The 21,543-nt window shown below is 44.0% G+C and overlaps 1 protein-coding gene across 6 annotated transcripts in view; it reads right to left on the bottom strand.

The window, feature by feature from the left end:
* The window catches only part of C7H10orf90 (chromosome 7 C10orf90 homolog), a 189,540-nt gene that overhangs the window by 107,137 nt on the left and 60,860 nt on the right, over nucleotides 1-21,543 (bottom strand). For 2 of the 6 annotated variants that reach the window (XM_054036143.1, XM_054036142.1), the window contains exon 1: nucleotides 533-857. The exons of the other annotated variants lie outside the window; for them this stretch is intronic. In XM_054036143.1, the coding sequence (XP_053892118.1) occupies nucleotides 533-857 (325 nt within the window). Of the gene's footprint in view, nucleotides 1-532; nucleotides 858-21,543 lie in introns of those variants that run through there. 6 annotated transcript variants of the gene reach the window in all.

The raw sequence follows: 21,543 nt of genomic DNA, 5'->3' as shown, positions 1-21,543 counted from the left end.
TCGCTATTTCTATTCCCAGATAACACAAAAATGTGTTTTACTGCACAAAGCAGCAACAATACAAGGTGTACATAAATATGCAACTTAAAGCAGAGAACCAAAACACCTTCTGCGGAGTACTATTCTGATTTCTTTTGGCCTCTCCAGTTTGATACTGTGTTACATGAGTCTTTCTTTTGCTTGCAAGAAACCAGATATTGGATCAAAGATTTATTTTTTTGTTTAAATCTTATTAGGATTTGACTGTCAGGAGAAATTTATTTTAATAATGCAGACCAATTTTTAGAAGTTTTGATTTTAACTTTTAAAGACAATTACTGTTACATCTTTTCTAGGGTTAAAACAATGTGCAGAATTGTGAGTCATCAGTATTATCATTTTTATGCTTTTTTAAATCTATTTTAAAATAAAAACAACGCAAGCTATTCAACATTCCTTCGCAAGACACAGAAAAACATTGCACATTACATTTGCCATGAAATATACAACAGTTTCCAACTAATTTGGAAAAGCTCAACTTGTACAAACTTACCAAAGCAACATTCTTTCTCCAAAGAGGAGTTGTTTATGGTAAAGTAAATTTGAGACACAAAAGGCTTGGGTTCCTGGGTCCATTTTGTATAAGGTTTAGCTTTTAAATCCATCTGAATGTGATCTGTACAGTTCAGAAACATGGGTTTCCTTTCTCCAGAAGGCATACTTGTGATCTCTAGTCTGTTTCTGTTGAAATGTTTTATGGCCTTGTTCTGACTAGGCCAGCGGCCACTTGTTGCAATGGTAACAGGAAAAGCCAGGATCTGCCTTCTCAGTCGACAGGCATGAATAATTAATGAATTTTCACCTCCCATCATTAGCATTCCATTCAAGCAACACAAATGAAGCGATTCATTTCTTCTTTTGTCTTCAAAAAAAAGCTCACTGGATTAATGAGGGTTATCTGTGAAGATAAAACCTGGGTCTGCTGATTTATTTAGTCTGATTAGTTAGTATTTGTGTCTCTAAATGCAGGCTTTATTGACAACATATACATTGTCAGTGAATTTCCAACCTTATTCAGGCAGGCGCTGGTACATTCAGCTACAGCAACAATATCTGGCTGCAGCACATGAATGTTTCATTTTCTTGACTTTAATATTTAAGCTGGTGTTCTTTGTTTCTGAGTGCCTTCTTGAGCAAAGTTAAGAACAGATCTAGAGGCATAATGCTTGCACATGTTTCTCTAATGATCTCTTGGTCTGTTAGATAACACTTGTTTTCAAAATCTTCCAATCTTAATGTAAATGAGTGGGAAAAAAAACTGCAAAGAAAAATATCAGCTTTCAAAAAGTGATATTTTGGAGATCATTTATTCCATTTTGACAATTTCATTTTCATCTAAAATGTCAGTGATAAAATAATACTAACATTGATGTTTGTCAATCATTCCAGTAAACAAGAGAAGTTCCTATCACTGCTCTCTGGGTCCTGTTCAAGAGCCTGATTAGGGAAATTGCAATGTAATCCGTCTACTTCACCTATATAATATGTGGGTCAGCAGCAGCTTCTGCTTTATTGTGTTTGAAAGCTGCAGAGATGTTGAGTAGCATTCGCATTACAATATGGCCCCTATACCCATTGCTCTAAGGACATCATCTTTTACTGCCACTAGTGCTGTTGACAGTTCAATAGCTAATTCTTTACATTGCAACTATTGTATTATTGTCACTACATTATTTATTCGGACTGGTACCTTCTCTACAAGATTTTAAACAAACAGGATGACACAGGATTAACCTATGGTATACTCACAAATGTTTTCCTTCCTATCAGAACTCATGTTAGCAAACTAAAGGAGTTTGTAGGTAAGATCTCATGGAAAGCAAGTCTAGGGGGGAAAACATTTCAAGAGAGTTGGCAGTTTCTCAAAGAGACATTATTAAGGGCACAAGAGCAAACTATCCCACTGTGTAGGAAAGATAGGCAGTATGGCAAGAGACCACCCTGGCTTAGCCAGGAGATCTTCAATGGTCTGAAACTCAAAAAGAAATCCTACAAAAAGTGGAAACTAGGTCAAATTTCAAAGGATGAATATACACAAATAACACAAGTATGTAGGGACAAAATTCAAAAGGCCAAGGCACAAAATGAGATTCAACTAGCTAGAGACCTAAAGGGTAACAAGAAAACACGGCCGCCCAGAGGGCCCCGCAGGGCCCCCCTGAGAATATAGTATTCTATAGTATTGCAACTTTTTTTTATGGAAGGGGCCCCCAAAATTGCTTTGCCCCAGGCCCCCTGAATCCTCTGGGTGGCCCTGCAAGAAAATATTCTATAATTACACTGGAAGCAAGAGGAAGACCAAGGACAGAGTAGGCCCATTATTCAAGGGAGCAGGGAGAACAATAACATAAAATGTGTAAATGGCAGAAGTGCTAAATGACTTTTTTGTTCTAGTTTCCCCAAAAAAGTTAGCAGCAATTGGGCATCTAACATAATGAATGCTAGTGAAAATGAGGTTGGATCAGCGGCTAAAATAGGAAAAGAAAAAATTAAAAATTACTTAGACAAATTAGATGTCTTCAAGTCACCAGGGCCTGATGGAATACATCCTAGAATACTCAAGGAGCTGACTGAGGAGTTATCTGAGCCATTAGCAATTATCTTCAAAAAGTCATGGAAGATGGGAGAGATTCAGAGGACTGGAAATGGGGAAATATAGTGCCTGTCTATAAAAAGGGAAATAAGGACAATCCGAGGAATTACAGACCAGTCAGCTTAACTTCAGAACCCGGAAAGATAATGGAGTAAATTAAGCAATCAATTTGTAAACACCTAGAAGACAATAAGGTGATAAGTAACAGTCAGCATTAATTTGTCAAGAACAAATCACATCAAGCCAACCTAATAGCTTTCTTCAACAGGGTAACAAGCCTTCTGGATAGGTAGGAAGGAGTAGATTTGGTATATCTTGACTTTAGTGAGGCTTTTGATACTATCTCAGATGACCTTGTAATAAACAAGAGAAATATGACCTACATGGAGCTACTGTAAGATGGGTGCATAAATGGTTGGAAAACCATACCCAGAGAGTAGTTATCAGTAGTTCACAGTCATGCTGGAAGGGCATGGGGTCTCACAGTGACAGGGCCGGCTCCAGGGTTTTTGCCGTCCCAAGCGGCGCAAAAAAAAAAAAAAAAAAAAGCCATGATCGCGATCTGCGGCGGCAATTCAGCGGGAGGTCCTTCGCTCCCAGCGAGAGTGAGGGACCATCCACCGAATTGCCACCGAACAGCTGGACCTGCCGCCCCTCTCCGGAGTGGCCGCCCCAAGCGCCTGCTTGGCAAGCTGGTGCCTGGAGCCGGCCCTGCACAGTGATCAGTTATGTGTCCGGTTCTGTTCAATATCTTCATCAGTGATTTAGAAAATGGCAGACAGAGTACATTTATAAAGTTTGTGGACAATATCAAGCTGGGAGGGGTTGGAAGTGCTTTGGAGGATAGGATTAAAATTCAAAATGATCTGGACAAACTGGAAAAATGGTCTGAAGTAAATAGGATGAAATTCAATAAGGACAAATGCAAAGTACTCCATTTAGGAAGGAACAATCAGTTGCACACATGCAAAATGGGAAATGACTGCCTAGGAAGAAGTACTGCAGAAAGGTGTCTGGGGGTCATAGTGGATCACAAGCTAAATATGAGTGATCAGTGTAACACTGTTGCAAAAAAAGCAAACATCATTCTGGGATACATCAGCAGGAGTGTTGTAAGCAAGACACGAGAAGTAATTCTTCTGCTCTACTGCATGTTGATTAGGCCTCAACTGGAGCGTTGTTTCCAGTTCTGGGTGCCACATTTCAGGAAAGATGTGGACAAACTGTAGAAAGTACAGAGAAGAGGAACAAAAATGATTAAAGGTCTAGAAAACATGACCTATGAAGAAAGATTGAAAAAAAAACTGCATTTGTTTAGTCTGGAGAAGAGAAGACTGAGGGGTGACATGCTAACAGTTTTCAAGTACATAAAAGGTTGTTACAAGGAGGAGGGAGAAAAATTGTACTTCTTAATCTCTGAGGATAGGACAAGAAGCAATGGGCTTAAATTGCAGCAAGGGAGGTTTAGGTTGGACGTTAGGAAAAACTTCCTAACTGTCAGAGTGGTTAAGCACTGGAATAAGTTGCCTAGGAAGTTGTGGAATCTCCATGATTGGAGATTTTTAAAAGCAGGTTAGAGAAACATCTATCAGGCATGATCTAGATCCCCTACCATGAGTGCAGGGGACTGGACTGGATGACCTCTCGGGGTCCCTTCCAGTCCTGCAATTCTATGATTCTATACTGAAAGGGTCACAAAAATGCTACCCCCACCAAGGATTTCGCTAAGATCAAAGAGACAGTATTCAGTGCAAAACAAAGATATGTAGTTTTATACTGTATAGTTCATAAATTATATTTGTACAAATGTATCAATCACCAAAATCCACATACTTCAGTTTTACCATATTAAAATTGTAACCGATATCTATATCTATATATTTACTTCTAGAGTACCGTATATCCTCGAACATAAGCCGATTCGTTTATAAGCTGACTCCCCCAAGATGGATAAGTAAAAATGGAAAAAAATGTATAACCCGTTCATAAGCCGACCCTATAATTCAGGGATCAGCAAACTTTGGCTCCCGGGCCATCAGAATAAGCCGCTGGCAGGCCGAGATGGTTTGTTTACCTTGAGCGTCCGCAGGCACGGAGGTAAACCTAAGTAAACAAAGTGTCCCGACGCGCCAGCTGCTTGCCCTGACGGGCCAGGACACCAACTGGTGGGGAAATTTTTGGGGGAGGAAAAGCTGGGAGTCAGGGGAGTAACCCCTGTGACCACCACCCACATACCCCACCCCTAGCCCGGGATCCCCACACTCTCCCCATCCCATCCCTTCCCACCTTATCTGAGAAGACCAGGGGAGGATGTCTCTGACCTGGCTGGAGCTGCTCCAGCAGGCTGGGCAGCGCCACCGCAACCTGCTCTGGCGGGCCAGACCGGGCAGCGCGGCCGCAGCATGTTCCAGCGGGCTGGGGCGGGCGGCATGGCCACAGCGTGCTCTGGCGGCATGGCCACAGCCTGCTCTGGGGGGCAGGGCTGAACGGAACAGCTGCAGCCTGCCAGCCCCGGAGCTGCAGCTGCTTCGGAGGCTTGGGGGAGAGCAGCGTGGCCAGAAGCAGAGAGACTCTGGCCCCGCCTCTTCCCTTCTGGCTGTGCTGCCTCTCTTTGCTCCCTCTGTTGTGGGGAGGGGCTGTGTCCCACCTCTCCCTCTCTATACCTTTTCATAAGCCGCTCCCCTTCTCTGGTGCTTCTCTTTTTTACTAAAAAAATTTGGCTTATGAATGAGTATATACAGTATATCTAGAACATATTAAATTATAGCATAAACTTTGAAATGGTTTGTACGTGTTTCAGATTTTTCATAGTTAAATATATATTTTATATAATAGTACCTAGAGAAAATATATTTTGTGTTTATGGAGAGAAAGGGTGATAATTTGACTACAGAACAGGTTTGGGAGTAAGGAGATCCGGGACCGAATGTCTACTGGCATCTTCAAAGTAGCTATCACTATAGTATCTAGCTGCTGTAGTTCAATTGCAGAAAATCAGTGAGATGTAGACAGCAAGTCAGTCAATCAATCAATTCTCCATCCTACCCTCTGGTTTACCCATCATTGCTAGCTGTCTTTCAGTGTGTGGCCTGTTTTTCCCCCTTTACTTCTCTGGTTCTTTGACAAAGCCATGGACTCATTGCTGAGAAGGACCTAGCAACAGTTCCCTCAGATCCTTGACTAAGGGAGCTTCAGTATAACAAACTAGCTGTTTATAGATACTGTGATGAGTTGTGATAGTGAGATAGTATAGGCGTATCCCTTTAAGGCTTTGTAGATCAATAGCAGTGCAAAGCCTTGATTTACAATGGGGTTATGCATTCTACTGCGACATTGTTTCCCATTTGTATTTTTAAAATACCAGAAAAAACAAAGTATTTTTAAAATGTCAAGCTGTGAAACAAATGACAAAAGCTAGAAAATTCAAAGATAATGCTGATTCCTTAACTCGAGCCATTAACTCAGGAGCACGTCTTAAGCCTAGAACGGCAGCATTTAATTGAACTTCCAAGCTTTTGTTGGTTTGTGTCTTGCCTAAACATTTTGCACATTTAGGGGGCACATATTGATACATTATTTTGTAAGCTGGTGGGCAGATACACCACCCAAGGAAGATAAAATAAAGCCCAAACTATAGTTCAGTCCAAGGTTCTTTGCTCAGATCTGGTTTACTACAAAAGGATTCAAAGCAAGGGCAAAGAAACTCAAAATACTTGATTCTAGCCAGCAGAGGTATTTCCATCTTTTTCCAAGCTAGAAAAGGAGAGGACACACCCTTCCAGGGTGTCCTACCTGGTCCCCATTGAGGGGCTTCCTTCAGGGTCTTACCTGAACACTCAACTTCACAAGACCGAGTCAACAGCATTCCTTTATAGAGTTTCCAACAGGCAGACACATGACTCTGCCAGCTCATTGCTATCATCCTGTGCCTATTCTGGAGGCTACAGTTCCCATTAACCCCCATGCTTAAAGGGGCTGTATTCCCGCAACAAGCTCACTGGCTGTGCCTACACTTACATATATCGATACATAATTTTTGCAGCAACAAGTTATTTACCCCCTAGAGTGCAAAGCCTCCTTTGGATAGATGATAGATGGGTTTAGTAGCATCACCTTGGGGACTGGTATGATAATTCCTATTATAAGACTCTGTTTTCAATTGCTTATAACTTTGCCAAACTTTAAGCCTTTGAGCTGAAGTTTTCCATGTCACGTGGCTGCCTTAGGTTGAATTTTGGGGGGAGGGGGGGAATTTCAGCCAAACTGGCTCAGCTGTTTCTAAGAATGAGTTTAGCAAAAGAACCATCATTTTGCCCAAGTTTAAAAATTCTGGAAACTATTTCCTTCAGAAGCTCTAGTGCCCCCATGCTATGGAGCAAGTACTTGAAATTTGGCATGGGGTCACTGTTGTGCCAGGTATGTGCCTTTTGCTCTCCATGGTAAAAGTCAGCCAAACTTTAGCCAAGTCATAAGCCTTTGAAAAAGTCAGTTCACATGTGGCCAGTAGAAACTTGCTGCAGATTAGCGCTAAAGTTCCTGAAGATTCCATCTGCAGAAGCAACCTTAATTCTGGCATTTCTTAACTTTTGAGTGCTTGATTTTACAGACTTAATAATGTTCTTTTAACATGTGTTTTTCTGTGTAATATGTTTATAGGCACTTTCAAAAGATCCATTAAGCAAGTAGCTTTGCCTACACATTAATACAATAAAACCCTTTGTTTAGTTTTTTGTGCATTTGTCTTATTTCTGCTCCATTGTTTGATACATATAATTCATGCATTGTATAAATCAGTACAATGAAAAAAAAATAACCTTAAGGTAGGTTGCAAAGACAGACACAGACAGTTGCAGCAATACAGATAAATGGGCTAAGGGTATAGTACGCTGGCTTATTTTTTCTATGCATTAAATAAAGCAACTAAATATTCACTTACAGTATAATTAACCTTCTATCTTTCCTTATTAGGAGAAGATTTTACAAGGTGCTGAGCATTTTCAGTTACAATGGAAGTCAATGGGAGATGAGAGGACCCAGCACTTTCTAAGCCACACTCATTTAGGCCACAGTCTGATAACTGACTTTACTAGCACAGACCCCTGTATCCATATCAAACCTCTCTGATTTCAGATGGTCTCTGCATGGATCCTGACTTGCTGTTTGTAGGAGTGGGGCTCAAATTTCCACTTCTTATAAGTATCTAAAAGATGGTGCAGTTTCTCAAGTTGTCAACCGTTGAGCCAAAATTTTAGTAATTGTTCTGGCTTTACAATTTGGCATTTCTATTGCTGAAAAGTCACCAGCAACAATGTTACAGTAAAACTTCAGTGGAAAGCTTGCACACAGGGAAAGGGAGTTGAACCAAATGCTATTTGCCCTCAACAATTTAACAGCTATTGTCCCACAATGTTCTCTCTGATTCTCCATGAAAACTACTTTTCTAAACTTCATTTAGATGTTTTCTCCCAAATTTCTTGGCTTTTTCCCCTGTTTTTAAAGGAATGCAAAAAAATCTGAAATTACAAAATATCTTTCTTTCATACTCTTGTAATTTTAAAATTGGCAGATTAGTTTATTTCGGTTTTGACTACCAATGAGGTTCCCCTAGATCTTGTATAATATCAGTGAAATCCTGGCCCCAATGAAATCAATCGGCATTTTGCCGTTGACTTAATTGACGACAGAATTTCACTCTAAATCTTCTTTGTTTGTTTCACCCACTTATTGCATCTGGTCTGTCATTTAGATTTTGAGGGCTCTGGGACAGGGACTGTCTCTCTGCTACACGTATCTACAGCACCTAGGTGGTACTATGGGGCGCTGATCCTTGTTTGAGGTTCCTAGATGCTATCTTAATACAATTACTAATCATCTTGGCTGACAGAAAGGTTTCACTGGAAAAAATGATATAACCTTAAGTATATTGCAGCATGAATGTCATTGTTATAACACAGCATTTGATATTAAAGGTTTGCAACCAGATTCACTAATACAGATCCCTATGGTCATGGAAAGTCTCATTGTTTCAATTGCAGGACTGGGACCTAAAAAGACACAAAATCACCCTGGAAGGTTCATATCAAAGTTACAATAAATTATGTTAATAGGGAATCTCTTTATTCAGGCAGGGCCCTGGTGCAAAGGGTATTTAAAACTTACAAAGAATTGTATCCTTCCTAATTTTGAGGAATTAAAAATAGATGCACTCTGTAAATTCTTCACCTTAATTTAGCAGAAAAGGGTATTTATGAATCGTTTTCTATATTACCAGGAATCTGTGACATAGAGATCAAGCTAAAAAGAATAACTATTTTGTATAAACAGACACGCCTATTGCTTAATGATTGTGTTCAAGAGCAATTTGTACAAAGGAGAAGCATTTGCTTTTTGCCTCATTTTAGTTCCCATAATAAACAGAAAAATACATGGAGTCAATATTCATTGTCTAAACTGACAATGCACTTGAAATGGCCTGTATTTATTAAATTAGTTCTCTCCTGAAGCCCTTACAATTTAACGTGAGCTATTTCATTGCCTAGTAAATATTTGTTTTTAATTGTGCTCATAGCACTTAAATAAAATATATATACGTTAGCTGACAGCACTGTACACCTCTCATAAATACCACAACCTCTGGACATGGGACACAGGTTGATCTTTGCAGCATCCCTGTGTTTATTAACAAACAATATTTGTTTACCCTCAACTTAAATTTTCTAGTTTGCATTACAGTGGAAACATGTCAACCAAGGAATTTTAAAAAAATTTTAAACATGCAAATGAAAATTATGGGAATGGATATAAATATACAATCTCTTCAATAAATGAGCCTGTCTAATATATTGCTTGCCAAAGACCCCTGCTTCACAGTAGCACCAAGAGCAGAGTTTGTGTAGAGAGGGGCCATATAATCAAATTGGCATAATTTGGTGTAGCTCCATAGAATTTAGTCCATGTCTTTATCTTGCTACTTCTCCCTGCACATCTCCTCTAAGATAGATCTGATCTTTCCTCTACATCTACACAGCTAAATTGCTCGCCAGGCCCTCATCATCTTGTGTCTTGGCTACCGCAACCTCCTCCTCTCTGACCTTGAGAAATCTCTTCCTGCCCCATTTATATCCTTGCTGCTACAATGATTGTTTTTCTAGCTCCTCACTTCATCCACATCACTTCTCCATTGGCTCCCCATTTTCTGCAGCATCAAACAAACTACTGGTCTTCATTTAAAGGCCCTTCATGGCCTATTTCCACCTTTTCTATCATCTCTCGTATGCTACTGAAGTGTTTATTCCTCCATCCAGTCTGCCAACAGTGCCAGCCTTCACTGCCATATTTTCCAACAAGCATCTTTGTTATTGGCCTTGTTGACCTTCTCAGGCCAGCCATGGAGTATTAGGCAAAGCCACCTAATTTTCTTCTTTCAAATCCTTCCTTAAAACTCACCTCTGCCATGACTCCTAAAAAACATTTGACAATGGTTAGGCAACTAGTATCCTGTGACTGTTGCTTATCCCACTCATAGACTTTAAGCTCAAAAGGGACAATCGTGATTATCTAGTCTGAACTCCTGCACAGTGTTAAACACTAATCATCATAGTCTAATTGCTACCTTGTTCTCTCCTTGTCATATGGTTGTAGTCACCTGTTGTCTCGGCATTTACTTAGATTGTAAATGCTTTGGGGCAGGCACCATCTTATTATGTGTTTGTACAGTACCTAGCACAACAAAGCTTCTGCAATACAAAGAATAATAATAATCTGTCCCAGGAACTTCAGAGAACCACAAGTAGCAGCATTAGCAAGCTGTCTTTTGGTAATGTTCTTACACTGTTCAATAAAACCAATTAGCTCCGGAGTACTAGGTCATCTCCTTGTCACTGCGTAACAAGGATAGTGTATAATCTGATGCTGAAAGATGCAGTTTTTCCATTTAAAATCCATACTCAAATACACCTTTGGTGTAATTCCACTTTAAAGCAGAGTTGGCTATTTTGGATGTCCCTGCTGAAATGCTGTGTAACCAGTACATCTACTGTATATTGCAGGGTAAACAATGAGTGAGAGAGAGAGAGAAAGACATTCCCCATGACATAGCGCCACAGTCAAGAATGAGACAACAGGACATCCTCTGTGAGAGACCCTCAGGTTTGGAACTCACTGCTAGGCCCCTGGTCTTCAAAGCATGCCTTCTAGGAATGGTGAAAAGCCCATCTTCCCCTACCCGACCATCCCTATCTTTTTTATAAGGCTACTGTTTATGGACCATCTTTTTGAATTAATGTGATTTAGTTTATAGACTAAGCACCCAGATCACAAGGTAGTCATCTCTAGTTACATTTTAGAAATTGGAACTCAGAAAATGAATGTGTGCTAATAGAGTAGATCACTGAAATGTGATGCCATGTGTTTAGGGCTAGATTCAGTTCTCACATATCAATATAAGTCAAGAGTAACTGACATCAATGGCATTAAACTGGTGAATTTGAGATCAGGTCTTAAAATGTTTGTAAAATGTCCCAGTTGATTCTAAGGAAACTGGCCTCTCCACAGCACTGATCAATAAATCTAGTTCATTCATTCAGAAACAGATATACATACACACACTAACACACAACTCCTCAGCCTGTGAAAGTCTGCCATTACTTCTGAAAAAATAATTATATGACAGCAAGCAAGACAGAGCAAGAGGAAAGTACCATAGTTGCCTTTTAAAATTTTCAATTGTCTTTGATAACTAAATAACATTACCTCAGTATTTTCAGTTCTTCCTGTTCTTAGTTAATCGTTAGAGCTTCTAATACATTTAAAACTGAAAAAAAAAAAAAACAGTAAGCTAATGTGATGTGCCTGAGCAACCCCATAACGTTACTTTGTGGTTTTCAACTGGTTTACCATTGTGGGCTGCATCCAATACTACCTGTATGGCCTGGAGGATGTCACATGGGCTGCAGCTCTATGCTGATTGGGCTGCAAGTGGCCAACGGGCCGCAGGTTGAGAACCACTGTTCCATTTATCTTTCTCTGTTGCATTTCCCCCAGTCTGTTTGGATTGTAAACTCTTCAAGGCTCTGGAAGAAATCTTGGCCACATTGATGCCGATGGCAAAATTCCCACAGACTTTAATGGGACTAGTATTTCATCCTGTCTTTGCTTGCCTTGTAAAATACTATGCATCTCTTTGGTGAATACTTAGATTGCTTTGTCATTTGCTGATACTCAGAGGTGAAAGTAAGCCAGTCCAGTCCGGTATGGCGTACCGGCAAGAGCCAGTATGCCATGTTGGATCGGATCAGCTTCCCCAGGCTGGCAATTTAAAGGGCCCAGGGTCCCCTGCAGTGGCCAGAGCCCCGGTCCTTTAAATCGCTGCCTGAGCCCGGCTGCCAGAGCCCTGGGATAGTGCCAGCAGGGCTCCGCTGTCAGAGCCGCGGGGTAGCAGCAGGAGGGATCCATCAGCGATTTAAAAGGCCCGGGTATTTAAAGGCCCCGCCTCTTCTGGTTGAGGCCACGCCTCTTCCAGTTGAGGCCATGACCCCTGCTCAGGACTCCGGCATATTGGTAAGTCCTTTAAGTTACTTTCACCCCTGCTGATACTGTACTTTATGTTAAAGTGAAATGTACAGGCATGACAACCTATATGGCCAAGAACAATTGTCTACAAGGAGTAACTCCATCATTCACTGTATGAAGTTTCATAGTTCCCTTTGGCCATGATCCTATTTCCCAACTCTACTAATTACATTATTACCCTGATACAATGAAAACTAACCTTCACTAAAAATGTATATCCCTTTTGCCTGGTCAGCTGAGAAATCACTGATCTCTTCAAATAATTCAAAGGGGGGAATGCAACTAGGAGATAAAGATTTGTCTGATATTGCAAATGATGCTAGGCAGGATGTAGCTTCCCAGGGAGTTCAAATGAATGAGAGGTCTGAGGTAAATTAAAACCTAAAACAGGTCAATTAGGTTGGCTGACAAGATTATGTGCTAAGATTTAGGAAAACAAAACCGTGATTTAGATGATAATGCAAATGCTATTCCCACTCCTATATGGCTAATTTAGATGTCTGCATAGGGCGTGGGTGGAGAATGTCTCTATATATTTTTCAAAGTCAAAGAAATTAGAGGTTAGATCAAGCAACCCAATCACCCAATACATATTATAATTTCAGTAGGTGCAGGGCCGGCTCTAGCTTTTTTGCTGCCCCAAGCTGCAAAAAAAAGCGCCGCCCCCAAGCCCCCCCGCCGAGTGCCGCGCCACCCCCACGCCGAGGTCTGGAGCCCGCCCCCCCCCTCTGCGCCAAGCGCCGCCGGAACCGCCCCCCGACCGCGCCACCGGAGCCCGCCCCCTGCCGAGTGCCGCCGGAACCCCCCTCCTACGCCGCACCCCCACCAAGCACCGCGCGCCGGAACCCCCCCCCGAGCGCCGTGCCGCCAGAGCCCGCCCCCGCCCTCTGCCGACCGCCGCCGGAACCCCCCCCAGCGCCGCGCCCGCGCCACCCCCTCGCCGAGCCCCATGCAACCGGAGCCCGCCCCCCTCCAGCGCCCCCCCCGCGGAATGCCGCACCGCGCTCCCCCCGCCGCCCCTTACCAGGTGCCGCCCCAAGCATGTGCTTGGGTGCCTGGTGCCGGCACTGAGTAGGTGTAATCAAGAGCAAAATTTTGTCCCATGTAAGAAAATTAGATGTGATAGAAGTGAATTTCTTGCCTGAACAATAATGGGGAGTGTGAATGGGGTACACTAGGCACTCATCTCAAAGTGGGATGATAAGTGGTAGCAGTGACAGTGTGCAAGTGTAAGATGTGAGCTGCTGCCCATAATAGGAGAATAAGGAGTGGAAGGGTCTCTAGTCACTAAGTAGTAGGCGCAGTAACAAGCACATATTTTTCCGTGGGATAGAGGTGGTTTATGGTAGATGGGGATATGTGGTTAAGCGTAGCGAGGCAGACTTAAGGAGGATGTAGGAAAGTTAGAAGAAGTTCCTTGGGTGTGGCTGAACTATACAGAGCACAGGTCAGAAAATTGTGTACAAAGGTGGATGTATATGTTTATACTATGAACTATTAACACACGGCTCAGGAGTGGTCATACTTAAGCTTAGAAGACTGGTGGTTATATTACTGATTTATACCTGCCTCTGGAAATTTCCATTACTTGCATCTGAAGAAGTGAGGTTCTTACCCACAAAAGCTTATGCTCCCAATACTTCTGTTAGTCTTAAAGGTGCCACAGGACCCTCTGTTGCTTTTTACAGATTCAGACTAACACAGGTACCCCTCTGATACTTCATAAGCTTTGTTGCACTGCACTGGAGATTAATAACATCATAGTGCTGAATACAGAATTTAGGAGTTCTGTACCTTCTAATGGCTGCATTTTTGTCCACAGTTATTAAACTCTACAGTAGTCAGCACAGAGATCATAAAGCCCACAGATTGCACTTGTGGGCCTTGCAAATTCAGCAGGAATAAACACAGAATTAATGCTCTACACAAACACTGACTAGAATTTAAAATATTGGTGGAAAATTAAGAAAGCAATAAATGAAAAAGGAACTCCAAAAAAAAGTAAAATTAGACATAGGCACTGGTTTACTTTGAGAATAAAAGTGTAAAATATGTTTGAAGTCTTTTGACCAATCTCTTCATGAGTTGTGCTGGGACACACACACACACACACCCCCTAGATCAGTCATCAAAAAGTTAAAAACTTCAGGCCTGATTCCCCTCTTACATTACTTTTGTCCCACTGTTCAATGGTGTTACTCTTGATTTACACCAAAGAAAGCGAGAGGAGAATTGAGCCCCTTCAGGGTTTTTCTAAACACAAGCAATCCTTCTTAACTAACCTGAAATTTCCCACTCCCAACAAATTTCTATTGGAACATGACTAAGGCCCTAATCTTGCAAACAGATAAACACGATTAAGTTTACAATCCCTAACTGTTTGCAAAATTAGGACCTAGAGTATATAAATATTAAGGATGAACAGATATTTTTTGCAAAAGTTAAAGGTGTGCTCAAGTCTGGGCTAGAATAGAATCTGTTTTACAACCTTAACTATTTAATCACAACCATGCTCCTTAAAATATATAAGTGGAAAAACCCCTTTATTTTATCATTTTTAAAAATATCATCGGGAATGTTACACATTTTACCATTGCCTGCTTTTATAACAGTTATTTAATTAAGTGGTTCTTTTCAGTGTGCTGTTTCAGTTGCTGTTGGCATGTGACCAGGTCCTTCAAAAGGAAGCAATCATAAACTTTTAGATGGGTTTATTCAGCTGTGGCATTTCTAAGCTGATTTAAGCAGTATGTCAAAACTGAATAAAATTAATTAGTTTACTAGAGCTTCACCATCTCCGATATTCAGAAAAAGTAATGCAAACTAGTGGGAATCAGATCTACATCATTCAATTTTTTTTGAAGACAAACTGCAGAGGAATTACATAAAAATACAACCAAACTATTGTTACTTATCACCATTTTAGAATATTGAAAATATGCTCTAATATAGATGGTGCAAATCATCTGCTGATGTAAATTGGCATAGACTCATTGATGATCTACCCCCAGTATATTATATTCATGCATGCATTTGTATATTGATAGATATACATGTATATCTAATACACATCTATAACTAAAAACAAAAAAGAGAATATGCTTTTTGCCCCAAAAAAATACACAGCTGCTTAATTTGTGCCTGATTCTGTTCCCATTGGAGCAAAACTCCCATTGGGCTCAATGGTACAAGAGAAGGCTCTTACACCCAGCTGTCTCCTTATAAGAGCTCCCACAAAAACTATACAGTGGATTTCATGAGCCTTAGTAGATAGCCAAACTATCATGTTTTGGAAGCCAAAATTATCAGATTGTCAAGCTGTCCAAGGGACGGAAGAAATATTAGAAGGAAAGAGTACGAGACAGTAGTTGGATTATGTCCACATTCAGTCCTCTGAGATACTGGAGCAGACAATTGCCTTCTGGTTCTTACTAAAGCTTTTTAAGGTTTAAGTGCTTCAGTGATAGCTTGGTACTATTATAGGTGGATTAGAGAAACTGGTAATAGGGGATTTTTGCTATAATCTTCTTTCAATTGTTAATATTAATTACTGTACTTTTTTCTCGTCATTATGCAATAAACATGAACCACATCTTTAAAGGAGCGTTTTATCTTACCAGCTAACTTGTGCTGCCTTTTTCTTTATAAGAGTTATACAGAATACAGAGAGGCTTATGAGCACAGGAGACAGAACGCTGACAGGAACCACACTATGACAATGGAACTCAGTACCAGAACAGATAAGAATGACCAATGACCTCATCACATTAATAATTTAATGCAAACCCCATCTCTTTGACTTAGCTTTCCCCCAATAAATTTGTCAATCTCACACATGACAGACCGACAACACACCCACACACAAAAACTGCAAACTAATCAGGCTGCTTCACCCACAGACTGGAAAGATGGGAGAGATGGCTATTTGTCCTTCTATTTTTAACAACTTTGGGAAGTGCTCAAATACTCTCTGATGGAGGCCAGAAGTACCTAGAGGAGACACAGAAAGTTAAGTATTATTGTGGATGCAGCGTGTATTGATAAAACCAATTAGTTCTCACCACCAAACTTTTCAAACAACTCTGCACAACAACAGATCTGATTATTTATTATGTGAAACAAAATTTTGACTATGCTTTCTACGTTCTTGGCACAGGGTAGGTAACTTCACTAAATTATTTCAAGGATATGCCATTGATGGGGGGTGGGGGGGAGTACAAAGAGGTAATATCCAGAAGTCACCTATCTACTCAGACTGGCTGAGAAAAACACAAAGTAACTCCAGCAACAAGCAAACGAGAATCTTTTTAGATCATATTAGTAAAATAAAACATCTTATTGCATTTATAAAGAAGGCACTTATCTTTATGCCTGATCCTAAAAACACTTACTAGTGAGCACGAGCTTTCTACCAGAAGTAATTCCATTGGAAGCATTGAACTCTGATGTGAGAATTTGTACGACAAGGCCCTTCAGGAGTTAATTTTTAATCAAATAATTGTATTTGTAGATTCTTATGTGGGGGTCTATGTTATGTCCACAGCGTATATAGAGAAAAGTTAAATAAAAATCGTGCTGGAAGGTTACAGAGAAACTCTACTTTATTCTTAGATTCCAAAACAATAATACACAGTAATCAAAAACAGAAAGAGACAAAGCAGGCTGCTCCCTAAGGCATCTTTAGGCTGATTCTATCCAGAGTCCAGACTAACTGCTGATCACACAATTCATTACAGAGTCTCCTAGCCTGCAAGCAGGACCAGGACCTTCCCTTCTCTCATCCCGCAAACACACACTGTTGAAGTGACAGCTTGCAATTCCAACAGAGTCTTTAATACATCACTGTCTATGTGCCAGGAAATGTGTAAAGGTCAACTATAGTGTGTGGTTGGGGATACAAAACTACGCAACCAATACAACTGCTAACATTCCATTTGAAGCATCAGTTTTCCATATTTGTTTCTTTTTCTGCTATTCAAGTACCACCAGAGATTTTTAAATCGTGAATTCCTTCTGACCTGATCATAAATTGCTGTTGACTTTTAACAGGAAAGGACAGTTACCTGTTCCGTAACTGGCGTTCTTCGAGATGTGTTGCTCATGTGTATTCCACAGTAGGTGTGCGTGTTCACCAAGTGCACTGGTGCCGAAAGTTTTTCCCTTAGCAGTACCCGAACTGGGGGAGCACCGCTGCGACCCTTGGAGTGGCGCCTGTATATCGCGCTATAAGGGGAGCTACGGGCTCCCCCCACCCTTGGTTCCTTCTTGCCAGACAACTCCGACAGAGGGGAAGGAGGGCGGGGTGTGGAATAGACAGGAGCAACACATCTCGAAGAACGCCAGTTACAGAACAGGTAACTGTCCTTTCTTCTTCGAGTGATTGCTCCTGTGTATTCCACAGTAGGTGACTCCAAGCAATATATGTTGGAGGTGGGTAGGAGTTCCTGATGGTTCGGGATGAAGTACCGCCCTGCCGAACCTGGAGTCATCCCTAGACTGGGAGATGATTGTGTAATGCGAAGTAAAAGTGTGAACTGAGGCCCACGTGGCCGCCCTACAAATGTCCTGGAAGGGGACATGGGCAACGTAGGCAGCTGATGAGGCCTGAGCCCTCGTAGAGTGTGCGCTGACAATCGGTGGCGGGGGAATCCCCGCCAAATCATAACATGTGTGTATGCACGAGGTGATCCAGCGGGAAAGCCGCTGGGTGGAGATGGGTTGCCCCTTAGCCCATTTGGCCAAGGCAATAAAGAGTTGGGAGGATTTCCGGAACGGCTTAGTCCGATCCAGATAAAAAGCCAATGCCCTACGCACATCGAGTGTGTGGAGGCGGCGTTCCTCATTAGAGGAGTGGGGCTTAGGACAGAGCACTGGGAGGAAGATGCTCTGCTCCATAAGGAAGTGGGAGACCACCTTTGGGAGGAACATCAGGTGTGGGCAGAGCTGGACTTTATCCTTATGGAAAACGATATAGGGAGGTTCTGAGGTTAAGGCCCTGAGCTCCGAAACACGTTGGGCCGACATGATCGCCACTAGGAAGGCCACCTTCCACGACAGGTGCGACCAGGAACATGTGGCCAGTGGTTCAAAGGGGGGTCCCGTGAGATGGGACAAGACCAGGTTGAGGTCCCATTGCGGCACGGAGGGCCTAGCATACGGAAACGAACGGTCAAGGCCCTTCAGGAAATGGGAGGTCATCGAGTGGAAGAAGACTGAGTGGCCTTGCACTGGCGGGTGAAAGGCCGATATGGCTGCCAGGTGCACCCTGACTGAGGCAGGTGCCAGTCCCTGGGCCCTGAGGGATAAGAGGTAGTCCAGGATAAACTGGAGAGGTGCGACGGAGGGGGACACTCCCCACTCACTCGCCCACCTGGTGAACCTGGACCATTTTGCCACGTATGTCCAACGCATGGACAGTTTCCTGCTTTCCAGGAGGACTCACCTTACCTGCTCTGAACACTGATTCTCCTCCTCATTCAGCCACAGAGCAGCCACACTGTCAGGTGAAGCACTGCCAGATTGGGGTGGAGGAGGCGCCCGTCCTGGGAGAGGAGGTCCGGGCGGAGTGGAGGGGCCCATACCAGTGCTGGCAGGTCCACGCCGGGGCTATGAGAATGACTCTCGCCTCGTCCGCTTTCACCTTCTGAAGGACCTTGGTGATGAGGGGGAATGGGGGAAAGGCATAGAGGAGCTGGTCTGACAAGCTCAGGAAGAATGCGTCGGAGATCATGCCTTCCCCCACCCCTCCCCTGGAGCAGAACCGGGGGCAACGCCAGTTCTGACGGGTTGCAAACTGGTCGATCTGGGGAGCTCCCCACTCTCAGAAGAGCCGATGCGTGACCTCTGAGTTGAGTGACCACTCGTACTGGGGGGAGAAGACCCTGCTGAGGTGGTCCGCTTGCGTATTGCGGATGCCCGGAGGTGAGCTGCCGGCAGGGAGATATTGTGGGCTATACAGAACTCCCATGGGTTCAGGACTTCCCAGCAGAGGACTAGGGAGCGAGTCCCGCCTTGCCTGTTGATATAATACATGGTGGCAGTGTTGTCCGTGAGGACTCTGACCACCTTGCCACAGAGGTGCATGAGGAAAGCCACGCACGCCAACCGAACTGCCCTGATCTCCTTGACATTTATGTGAAGGGGCAAGTCCAGGGCCAACCAAGTTCCCTGGGTTTGCACGTCCCCCGTGTGGGCTCCCCAGCTGAGGTCCGAAGCATCGGACATCAGGTCTATGGACGGGTTGGTCTCCCTGAAGGGAACCTCTTGCAACATATTGCTTGGGCAGGACCACCATAGGAGGGATGCCAGTATCGGGGACGGGACCATGAGATCCTTGTCCAGACCATCCTGAGCTTGGGAGAACTGGGAGGCCAGCCATATCTGGAGGGGCCTCATACGGAGCCTGGCATGACGGACCATGTAAGTACATGCCTCCATGTGTCCCAGAATCCGAAGACACGCCCTTGCCATGGTCACCGGGAAGGTCGTGACCGAGGTGATGAGATCCCTTGGGGTCTTGAACCTGTCCAGAGGGAGAGGCTGTGGCCTTGGAGTCCAGCAGGGCCCCAATGAACTCTATGCACTGAACGAGCACTAATGTCGATTTGGTCTCGTTCACGACCAGGCCTAGATCCGCACATGTCGAGAGGAGCAGCCCTACATGGGACTCCACCTCGAAACAGGACTCCCCCTTGAGGAGCCAGTCATCCAGGTAAGGAAAGATTTGTACGCCCTCCCACCTGAGGTAGGCCGCCACCACAGACATACATTTCGTGAAAACCCTGGGAGCCATAGATAGGCCAAAAGGGAGGACCGTGAATTGGTAGTGGTCCATCCACAGATGGAGGAAGCGTCTGTGCCCCTCGAAAATATGGACATGAAAGTACGCGTCTTGGAGATCCAGGGCCGTGAACCAGTCCCCCAGGTGCAGGGAGGGGGTAATAGAGGCCAGGGACACCATAAGGAACTTGGAACAGGTTAGGAACCTGTTCAGGTCGCGCAAGTCCCGAATAGGCCTGAGACCCCCTTTCGTCTTTGGGATCAGGAAGTATCGGGAGTAGAACCCTTTGCCCTGGAACTGAGCCGGTACCCTTTCCACCACCCCTAGGTGGAGCAACCGGTCCACCTCCTGGCGCAGGAGGCGGACATGTTCCGGGTCTCCCGGGGCCATCGTGGATGGTGGGTGATTTGGCGGGGGAGAGGTGAACTGCAACATGTAACCCTTGGAGATGGTACTGAGGACCCATTGGTCCGAAGTTATGCGGGACCACGCCCTGAGGAAGGCAAACAATCGGTTGCAGAACACAAACTTTATTAATCGGGGGGTCTCCCTGGCAACAGGCCCGGTGCCCCCCCTGCAGATAGTCAAAACCGCCTCTTCCCCTGCCTCTTGCCCTTAGAGGGACCAGGCTGCGGGGCAGAGTGGGATTGCCTCTGAGACCGACGCTTCTGGTCTCTGGGCCTTTTGTAAGGGGGCTCATATCTGCTCCTCGCAGGCTGAGCCGTCGCAAGTGATTTGGCCTTATCCTTAGCTGGAGGGACATAGAGGCCCAAGGTCTGCAAGGTGGTGCGGGAATCTTTCATCCCATGCAGCCTGATGTCCGTCTGGTCCGCAAAGAGCACCTTGCCATCAAATGGGAGGTCCTGCATCAGTGATTGCGCTTCCGTCGACAGACCAGACAACAAGAGCCACTACACCCTGCGCATGGTGATTGCGGAAGCCATCGAGCGGGCCACCGTGTCCGCCGCATCGGACACCGCTTGCAGAGCCGCTTTTGCCGCCACCAACCCCTCTTCCACCAGTGCCTTGAAGTCCTTCCTGTCCCGATCCGGGAGAAGGGGCTCAAACTTAGGCAGGGACTCCCACAGGTTGAAGTCGTACCTGCTCAGTAGGGCCTGGTGGTTGGCTACACGAAGCTGGAAGCTAGCCGACGAATAAAATTTTCGGCCAAAGGAGTACAGTCTCCTGGCGTCTTTGTTTTTCGGGGTGGGCATGGGCTGGCCCTGACGCTCTCTGTGGTTTACCGATTCCACAACGAGCGAGTTGGGTGCTGGGTGTGAATACAGTTATTCATGGTCCTTTGCTGGCACAAAGTATTTCCTCTCGGCCTTTTTCGAGATAGGGGCCAAGGAGGCAGGAGTTTGCCACAAGGAGTTTGAAATGTTGGCAATACCCTGGTGCAGAGGCAGGGACATGCGGCCCGGTGCCGAGGGAGACAGGATGTTAAAGAGGGAATCAGACGGACCCTCCATCTCCTCGGCCTGCAGCTGGAGGTTGGAAGCCACCCGCTTTAGCAGATCCTGGTGCACCTTGAAGTCCTCCTGTGGGACCGATGGTGGAG

The sequence above is a fragment of the Malaclemys terrapin genome, chromosome 7 (genome assembly GCF_027887155.1).
Source record: "Malaclemys terrapin pileata isolate rMalTer1 chromosome 7, rMalTer1.hap1, whole genome shotgun sequence".
Taxonomy (NCBI): domain Eukaryota; kingdom Metazoa; phylum Chordata; order Testudines; family Emydidae; genus Malaclemys; species Malaclemys terrapin.
Note: the sequence above shows the minus strand (reverse complement) of the source record. Positions and strands in the feature narration are given on the sequence as shown.